The sequence below is a fragment of the Petaurus breviceps genome, unplaced genomic scaffold (assembly GCF_028583685.1).
Source record: "Petaurus breviceps papuanus isolate PSGF00001 unplaced genomic scaffold, PetGlider_PUasm1.0 470, whole genome shotgun sequence".
In the NCBI taxonomy this organism is placed as follows: Eukaryota; Metazoa; Chordata; class Mammalia; order Diprotodontia; family Petauridae; genus Petaurus; species Petaurus breviceps.
In genome coordinates this window covers 7990788-8000461 of record NW_027186350.1, presented here as the reverse complement: position 1 = coordinate 8000461, position 9674 = coordinate 7990788, and the positions used below count along the sequence as shown (strand labels likewise).

General features: G+C 44.3%; 1 protein-coding gene across 6 annotated transcripts; it reads right to left on the bottom strand.

Annotated features, from left to right (window-relative positions):
- Nucleotides 1-762: 762 nt before the first annotated feature.
- Nucleotides 763-5936, bottom strand: ING4 (inhibitor of growth family member 4). 6 transcript variants are annotated; one of them, XM_069101613.1, is made up of 9 exons: nt 5787-5936; nt 4992-5063; nt 4403-4510; nt 3014-3198; nt 2697-2811; nt 2247-2355; nt 1922-2069; nt 1481-1542; nt 763-1369 (listed from the first exon to the last, which is right to left on the bottom strand). In XM_069101613.1, the coding sequence occupies exons 1-9, from the start codon at nt 5821-5823 to the stop codon at nt 1330-1332; spliced, it is 876 nt and encodes a 291-aa protein (XP_068957714.1). In that variant the 5' UTR covers nt 5824-5936; the 3' UTR covers nt 763-1329. The 6 variants fall into 6 exon arrangements, with proteins under 6 accessions (XP_068957714.1, XP_068957708.1, XP_068957709.1 ...); XM_069101607.1 differs by lacking the exon at nt 4403-4510 and having other exon boundaries at nt 3014-3180; XM_069101608.1 differs by lacking the exon at nt 4403-4510 and having other exon boundaries at nt 2247-2352; nt 3014-3180.
- Nucleotides 5937-9674: the final 3738 nt, after the last annotated feature.

Here is a 9674-nt window from a genome sequence, read left to right as displayed (position 1 = left end):
AGTATCATAGAACTACCAGCTATTATTACATCCCCCCAGTACAACATAGAACCCCTTGAGAGAAGAGGCTCAAGCCTAGTACAGTGTCTTGCAGAAAGCACTTATATTCCCCTCCACCAACCCATAAACAAGCAATTTATGATTTAGCAGATGTCCTGGGAAGTTGTTCAAGGAAAAGAGGGTAAGAGATTTGCCTATCCAGGATCACTGAGCTAACAAGTCTCGGAAGGGGATTTGAACTTGGGTCTTCCCAAGACCTTACCAGGATACCTCTACTGAATAACACATTAAGTGGTACTTTGGAAGGGATCTGCCCTAGCCTTAGGGAGCTAAGGTTGGGCTATTTAAACACATTATAAAGCTAAGCTACAGAAAGGAAGTCTAATGTAGTGGGAAGGACACTGAACTGAATCAGGAGGCCCAAGTTCTTATCTTGGGACTCTGCCAGTTGTTGGCAGTGTAATCTTGGACAAGTCACTTAACCTAAGCCTCAGTTTCCTTATCAATAAGAGACAATAAATGCACTATATCAGTGGGTTGTTATAAGCTCCAAGGCACTAAACAACCAAGCTTTTAGGATAGCAAACCCAGGAATGTGAAGTCATGTTCTTCCTTCTGTGGCTTGAGAGTTTGTAAAAGGCTAAAATCAAGGTAGCTCCAGGACCTGGAAAAGCATTTGGGGCAACAAATGGAGGAGTGAAGGAAGGGGTCAGGTGTCACAATGGCCCATATTCCTACTTCTTTTCAATAAATACAGCAGGCCAACTTTCATCACTTTTATTCTCCCACCCACTCCTCCCTTACAAAGGAGGTCTCTACCTCCAATACACACATGTCTGAAAATCTCCCCTACCACAGGGTAGAAAGTGACCTTCCAGAAAGAGCCCTACAGAAAGATGACATCCAGGGGGAGAAGGAAGATCAACATACCAAGGCCTCTACCATGGGGAAAAGGGAGGCACCCCTGTACTGCTGCCCCAGCCCCTATATACAGTGAGGGAAGTAAAAAGATGTCCCTCCAAGATACAGCACCAACCTCAGCATGGAGGCAAAGGGGAAGTAGGAATGACCCCCTTCTCCACCAACCCCAAGTAGGAGAAGGTGACGTTCTAAAGGAGGGCACACACCACCTGCCCTACTGCAGTTCAGATGCAGCCTCAGCACCAAGAGTGTGTTTGTGTGTGGGGAAGGCAGGGGGAGAAGGGAGTGACTTCTCTGTACCAGTCCCCTTCTCCCCCTGAGTCCCAACCCCTCAACACAGGGGTCTCTACCCCATGCCCCAGCCCAGGAGAAGAGATGAAACTGTGATGATGCATCCAAGGCCTTTGTTTATTTCTTCTTCCGTTCCTGGGAGCACCGGGGGCAGAACCTAGGGAGGAGGTGGCAAAGAGGGGCAGATAGGTTAAAGGAATCTGGAAAAAATTTTTCCTCAAATTTAGTCCAAGGCTCAGGTTCAAGTTTCCCTTAGCGATACACTCACCATTTTCCTCGAGGCTTGGTTGTTAATCCAACACAAGCAAAGTGGAACCACTCAATGGAACACTGAAAGAAGGTGGGAAGAGGAAGCAAGATTACAGGGAAGGGATTAGAACTCCCTTCACTTATTCCACACCTCCTATCTTCCTCCTCCCCTTCAAAGAATTCTCAAAAAAACTGGGTAGGGCTAGGCTGATTCTGACTACATTTTATGCATTCAACTGCCCTAGAGTTCAGGTCATCCTTGTCTTTTTCCTCATCTAACCAGTACCCTTCTCACCCTTTTAGAAAGTAACATCTTCCAAAAAGGAAATGGCAGATAAAAAGAATGTTTTCCTAACAAGGTCTGTTTCAGTATGTGGGAAAGAAGTCAGAGCCTTCTTCTCATCCCCTCCCTCCATCACCCCTCTTTAGCATGCCATCCCACAGACAAACCAGCTCTCACATCAGGGTTATCACAGCCAATCATCTCCCCGTAGGAAACCTGGTGGCAAAGACAGTAGGTAGGTTCATTGGGATCCACTGGCATATCCAGCACATCCGAAGGGTGGACACTGCCAAAAGTCACGGAGGGCATACCATACTCAGGGCTTCTAAAAAACAGAGGTAATGGCATATGTTATGACCTTCAAATATAAGGGGAGGATTTAGGGATGGGAATGGAGTTAGGGAGAAGTTATCCTCATTTCTAACCACAAGTACTGGGCCACGATGCAGGAAAAAATGGTAAAAGACATGGAGGTAAGGATTTTGATAAGGCTCTAACTCACGTGCGCACAAATTTCAGCTTCTTCTGGGCAGCCTTGGGAGCTTCCTCATCTGAGTTCTTACCCTTGGAACGAGCACGGGCAGCTTTCTTCTCCTTCTGAACCCGGCCTTCTAGGAAGGAGGGGAAAAGCCAGGGGGCAAAGAGACCAAAAGATGGGTTAAACCCTATTTGGCTGTTCTGTTCCTTCTGAACCAACTATCCTCTTTATTCTTTTAGTCATAGAATTTAGAGATGGAAGAAAAAAAAATCATCTTCCTCCACCCAGTTCCCTTAATCAAGTTTTTCTAATAGGAAAACTGAGGTTCAAGGTAATATAGATAGCAAGTAGCGGGTAGTATCTGACCCCAGGTCCTCTGACTCCAAATTCATTGTAATATGCAGCCTCTATTAAGCCTTCTCTTCCCTCTGAAGATTTACCCTACTTCCCAGAGCCCTGTCCCATCATCCTCACTTTTTTTTCCTTTGCTCGAAGAGCTGTCATAGTCACTTGATTCAATCTGTTTCTCTTTCAGATCAGCCTCAAAGCGGGCTAGATCCGTGTCCAGTCTTCGAATATGCTTATCCACCTGGGAAAAGGGTAGTGGGGGAGAAGAGACGGCAGAGAGATAAGAGAGCTGGAAGGATGAAACTAATCATGAGGAAAATTATAGACCCAAAACAGATTCCACAAAGTCCCCAAACCTATGAAAACTCCCCACACAGTTGAGAAGTCTTAACCCAAGGGAATGAGCAGAAGGATAGAGAAGAACATGGGGATCAAGGCCATACCATCTCATAGGTCTGCATGGCGAGCTGCACTTTGTCATCCCCAAATTCCTTGCACTTGCCATAGGCTTCCTGGATCTGCTTAAGTAATGCCAGCTTTTCCTCTGAGTTGAGGCTGCGAGCGCTACTCATATACTCAGTGGCCAGCTTGTCAATTTCTGCTTTCAGGTCTACAATAGAGACAGAGGCTTGGTTACAATGCCCCCCACCCCCCAAATAGTTGATTGAACATATTCCCCCTAGGCCCTCATCAAATTAAAACTCACAGAATATTCAAGGAGAGGTTGAAATGCTACATGGACTAGACTTTTGGCTCTACTGGTACTGGGAACTCCCACATGAGGAAACTCCCTCTACCAATGCAGGTTAGCATGCAGAGCACTGGGAAACACTGTGACCTTCCCAGAGTTACAGCCATGTGTGAGCATTTAACACTCCATTTAACTAATAACCAAAGGTGGTGCCATGAGCATTTCTACCCACCGTGTATAGCAGAAGCTGAAATTCAATATGAAGGTATCTCCCTTTCTATAGCATCCATATCCTAAACATACTTGTGAATTTTTGGTAGCTATAGATGTTGTTCACAAGGCCTGTCACTGTTTGCATGCCTCAACAGCAACCTTGTGTCTTTTTGAAAAAACTACCCACCCTGGGTCAAATTGTTACTGATCCAACCACATTATTCCTTTCAGCGGATGTCTATGCCTCACTGGATGTATACCTTCTGCTCAACCTGCTTCCCACCCTACTTCAGCTAACCTTTCAGTGACCTGATTAGGCTTTCTATTGTAATCTATCGCCTAGGCCAACTAGAATGTGTTAAAGCAAATTGGCTTGGAGACTGGTGGTATTCCAATTTATTACTGATGATCCTGGTTTGCCATTTGTTGCTTGGTAGAACTCATTGAAAATGTTGATGAAACTGCTCATGAGATTGGTTGTGTTGACTAGAACAGGTCCAAGTCTTGCACAAAGCTGGGCAGAACCACTGCTCTGTAGATCTTCAGTTTGGTAAGGTGATTCATTCTATGTTTGCACTACATTTCATCTGCCAGTTTCCCAAAAAACATATTATAAGGCATGCAAACAATGACATGTTCTCTGACATCTCTTCTTGATGTGTGCACTTCAAAAGTCGGGACTGGATTACAGAGAAAACAAGTCAGTCCTCAGCATTCGGCTGCTCCTGGATGACCATTTCCAGGACTTTTGATTTTGTGACGACTCTAAGGTAACCTTCCCAATGGGACTCAGTATGAGCTTGCAGATCACTTGTTGTTATTTCTTTGAGCAGGACTATATAAAAGAAAAAAGACTGTACCTATTACACAATCCTCTAGTGATGAGGGGGAAATGGACCTGATAAGGCACTATCAACTCTGATGAGACCAACCTGACCATCGGGGAGTAGCCTCAGGCTCCAAGTGAATTTCTCAGGGCAGCCAAACTTGCTCAAGAGTTGCCAGAGTGCAGGTCCACAGATGATATCTAATACTTCTGTAAGGTCGAAGAATACAGTGTAGAGGTCTTGTTGTTAATCTCTGTGTATTTTTTTCAGTATTTGCCATGAAGCAAAGATTATGTCTGCCAACATGAGTTGCAGTCAAAGCCATACTGTGAATTCTGTGGCAGTATGACTGATACTGAAGTGTAGCAGAAGTATTCTGGAAAGGGCTATACCCCCAAAGAGATGCAACTATAGTTGAAACCATAAGATTTTCTGACTTTCTTCTTGAGGATGGTAATGAGGTTAGTGTCTTTGAACTCTTTAGCTCTTTCCTCAATACTTCATTTGTTGAGGAAAAATTTGTGCTGATATCTAGGCTACCATAACCCTCCCTTCAAAAATTTCAACAGGTGAAGTGAACAGAGAAGCAACAGGACCCTGTACATCATCAGAATGTACAAGCAAACACCAAACTGAAGAATAATTATACACTCTAGACAGAGATAAATGTACACCTTGGTCTGTACGCACCCTCTGTTCTCTGGTCTAGGTCCCGCATGAGCTGGAAGTTTCTCTGGAGCTCAAAGGGGAGGTTTTCAATACCTGAGGGGAAGAGGAGGCTGTAAATTGCTGGAGGTCCACAGGGTTCCACTGGACCCCCACAACCTGCAAAACCTCAAACAGGACCTTAAACTGTGTCAATAATAGTAGTGGTCCAAACCTGGCAGCAAAGGATTAATTACAAAAAGTCCTATCAATCAAACCTGCCTAGCACCAGGTCCTTTTTGGTGAGACAGGGTCTCAGATCCATGAGGAAAGGAGTTTCAGTCCTTTCTTGTTTGGTAGTTACTGTCCTCCCTTCAGTCACTTAAGGGGTAGGGTGGACAGGCTGGAGGGAGGAGCCCCGGGGGGGGGGGGTGGTCTATTCCTCTAAGAAAAAGGACATCAGTGAATTTCACGGCTACAGACCTGCTGACAGGTGGGACACCTGGCCAGGCCAGATCAACACGGTGTCCCCCAAGCTGAGATTGTGTCCCCCGGTAGTTAAGGTCTAACTAAGACAATCCCCGGCCCCCCCCCCCCCCCAAGCGACACTCTTCAACTTCTCCCAAACCCAAACCGATCAAGCCGACCTCAGCGGCCCCTCCCGGAGCTGACACCCATCAGCTGTGGCAGACCCCGCACCCCGCCCCCACTCTTCCCCTCCTTCCCTTTCTTCTCAGTCGTCTCTCTCCTCCCGCGGGCCCACCGATGTGCGCATGTCCCATCTCGACTTGGCCCTGGACCCGCGCTAAGGCTGTCGACCCAACACCCGCAACGTCTTACTGTCCAGATAATGCTCCAAATACATTCCCGCCGCCATCTTGAAGCAAAACAAAGCAACTTCCGGTCTGTTCCCGGAAGTGATCGAAGACCCTCCAGGGTTCGAGCATATCCCAGACACAAGACCTCTTCCGCCCTTAAGAGGGGGGAAATTCCGCCCTTACTGAGTTTCCAGCCTTGACACTTCCGCCCATTATCTTCACCTTCCTTTCGGAGAGAGACCTCCCGATTGCTCTTAGAGAGACGCTGCAAGCTTCGGTTCCGCCCTCACCTGCTTGTGCCCCTTGATTTGGGACTGGAGGAAGAGGAACAACGTCACCCGCGCTCGCCATTTTGAATTAAATTCCCTGGCACCGTGTTCTCTTCCGAAAGCAATATACTTTAAAAGCCAAAAATATGCACTTTCCTTGTAGTCGCTTAAAAATTTTTTTTCACACGCAATTTCTCATTAGTATGCTATGTGTGTATGTGTGTGTGTGGGGGGAGGGAGTTGCATCCTTTTTATTTCTTGCTGTCATCTGTTGGGTAGAATAGGGGAGCAACCAGAGGAAATGGTGGGGCGGGGGACAGCCCTAACCCTGGAATGATGGCGATGGGGGATTAACTACCGGTCTCAACCGCGCCAGTGTCCAGGCTTCAGAGGCGGCCAGGTAGCGTCGTGGATAGAGTGACAGACGTGGCAGTCGGGAAGACGAGTTCAAATCCCCTCTCAGTGTGTCACGAAGCCTCTCAGCCTCAGCCTCCCCAACTGTAAAATGAGGGCCTCACAGGATTGTTGTAAGGATCAAATGAAATGATATTTGCAAAGCACTTTGCAAACCTTAAAGCATTAAAAAAAATAAAAGTGTTATTACCATGGCATCACTCAGCTGGGGAACCTCCTGTCTTCCCAACTTAAATCCCTGAAGATCCAAGACAATCTAAGAGCAAATTTCTCCTCTCAGAGTTTCTCACCTCTAAGCCTAATGTGCCAGGCTAATTTGCTCTGCTGGTTTAAGTGCAATTCTATAAAAAAGTCCACCTATGCAGGCTAAATAGCAGTACTCTGTAACCTGGATGCACACTATAGACCCAATTTTATGTTTTTTGTTGTTAAAGGGACCATCCCTTGACTCACTTCTTAAAGAGGCCTATTCACCAAATGGGTGCTACCTCACTCAAAGTGAGAACCTGAGACCTTGGCCTAAAGGGGCCAGGGTCTCCCACTGCACCCTGGGTCACCTCCAGTCAGCCTGATCAATTATCTGACCACTGGACCCAGATGGCTCTGGAGAAGAAAGTGAGGCTGATGACCTTGCACAGCCCTTCCTCACTCAAATCCAAGTCAACTCCAAGTCATGTCATGATCTTTCTGAAGTCATGGTCCTCTTCGAGAAGAACAAACACAACAATACACCCATCACCCAGTATGCCTTTTTTCCACAATTAAGAGCAAGTAAGGGTATGAATGGATAACTCCTGGTCCATTACCAACTACTAGGGCATGAAAGAATTCAAAGAATTTACTGATGGCAGGTCAGTCAACATCACCTTTGGAGGTATTTTTAATTAGTATATTTTCCCCAATAAAAATCAGTAATAAACCGGCTTCCCAGTTTAAATAAAAATTATCACTGACATTACAGACCAGAACAGCACAGAAATCAAAGGACTAAATCACCCTTTGGTCAGATGCAGAGATACAAACTGCTAGTAATTGTGAGACTACATAACCTTCCTGGACTAGGAAAAAACAGAAGAAGATGCAAGTTAAGAAATCTATTTCTGTCAGGGCAACTAGGTGGCTCAATGAATAGAGCACAGGCCCTGGAGTCAGGAGGACCTGAGTTCAAACCTGGCCTCAGATGCTTGATACACTTAATAGCTGTGTGACCTTGGGCAAATCACTTAACCCCAATTGCCCTGCTTTCCCCCCCTCCAAAAAAAGGAAATCTATTTCTGGTGCTAAGGCATTATTTTGACCTAGCCAATGAGTATATGGAGCTTGCACCAAACTATCTCACATACACTCTCTCATGTTCCAAAGAAGGGGCAAGCTTAAAAAAAAAAAAAAAGAAAAAAAGAAAATCCCGAGGACAGAGAAGATGCTTATGCACTTAGTTCCAAACTAAAGGGGGCACTGTTTGATTATCTAGTAGTACTATTTAGTGGGCCTTGTTAGCTGTTGTTTTCCCATAGGAAAAGACTCTAGCACAAAACTCTTATTAGCAGCTACCAAAAGATATTTTGTATTTAAAAATCTTGCACTTAGATGTTCTTTAAATATTCAGTAGTCATCATGCCAATAACAGGTATGCATCTCACTAGCTTATACCCAGCCAACTGTCTGTCCCTAGTCATTGCTGACCCTAGTTTAGTTCTCCATTGCCTCTTGCCTAAAACTATTGAAATAGCCTGCAGGACAGTCTTACCACTTCATTTTGTCTTCTTTCTTCCCCCTCCATTGAAAATCCTGCATTATATTGTTGCTTATTTAATCCTCCCAATGTATAGATCTAATTTCACTTTTCCAGTTTTAAAAAATGCCTTAATAAACTATGTTGGAAAAAGTTCTGGATTTGGAATCAGGACTGGATATTAATCCCACTCTCCATATACTACCTGTATGACTGTGAATAAATCATATAACCTTCTGGGGCCTTAGTTTGTGTTAGATGGCTTCTAAGATCTCTTTCAGCTTGGAATCTATAATCCCACTTAACAGAGTAAACTCAGTCTGGCATTCAAGGTCCTCCACAATTTAGCAAAAATAGCACATTTATAAACACCTTTAGGGTTTACAGACTATTTTTCACATAGCTCTGTGAAATAGGGAATTTATAGTCTTCCCATTTTACAGGAGAGAAAACTAAGGCTCAGAGATGTGAATTGACTTGTTGAAGGTTATGTCAGTTAATGTCAGAATCAATATTTGAACCCAGATCATTCCTTTATTCAATAAACTTTAGTGATCTCCCATGCCAGATCCAATAGAAGGTCTGTTTGGCTTTAAAAGCCCTTCACATACTACCTCCAATCAACCTTTCCAACTTTATGTATTTATTATTCCCCTTCCCATGCTATATGGTCCGGCTAAGCTGGCTTTCTTGCTGTTTGTTGCACAAGATGTTCCATTGGCCATTTTTGTACATTTTCATTGACTTTCTTAGAATGCCTAGGATGTGCTTCCTCCTCAGCTCTGCCTTATAGAATCCCTTGTCTCCTTCAAACCTCTGCTAAGTGCCAACTCCTGCTCTTCCTCTGATCCCTCCAACTGTTAGTACTCTTCCCCCCCCATAAAATTACATTGTGTTTATTCTGTATATTGTATAAACTTATTTACATAAATTATTGTCTCTCTTGACACAATGTAAACTCCTTGAAGACAGACTTTCATTTTTGTTTTTGTATCTCTGGCACCTAGCACATACATGTTACAGGTGTTTTTAATCTGGAGTGCACAGAGTCCCAAAGGGGTCTGTGTATAAATTTCAGGAAGCACATGAACATGTTTGGGCAACACACAAACCAACCACCTGCTGATTTCAATATAATTAGTTTCCTTGTAATCCTGTATATTTTATGTTACTCACTTTAAAAAACATTCTGAGAAGGGATCCATGATACAGAAAAAGGTTAAGAACCCCTACTTGGTTCTTAATTAATTGACTTTCTACGGATTGAACACTTTGCAATGAATCACATTGCCTTACCAAACCACTATCACCTACCCTACTTTTCCCCCTCTCCTTAATATCCTGTGCCCCAACCAAACTAGACCTTTTCTACCTGTGTCTTAGACCATATTTCCTCTATCTAAAATGTTCTTACATATTCAGATAAAAGCACTGGAAATAACAAAACAGAAAAGATAAATAGGGAGTTGATAACCTATGATAAAAAAGGAGCCAG

What these genes read in the sequence shown, in the direction of transcription:
- ING4 (XM_069101613.1), bottom strand. Translation starts at nt 5,823, where the DNA reads ATGGCGGCGGGAATGTATTTGGAGCATTATCTGGACA. An exon ending in TTCGAGCAAAGGAAAAAAAA is followed by an intron (nt 2,356 to 2,696) that starts GTGAGGATGATG and finishes CCTCCTTCCTAG; the next exon opens with AAGGCCGGGTTCAGAAGGAG. An exon ending in TTGGCTGTGATAACCCTGAT is followed by an intron (nt 1,543 to 1,921) that starts GTGAGAGCTGGT and finishes ACCTTCTTTCAG; the next exon opens with TGTTCCATTGAGTGGTTCCA.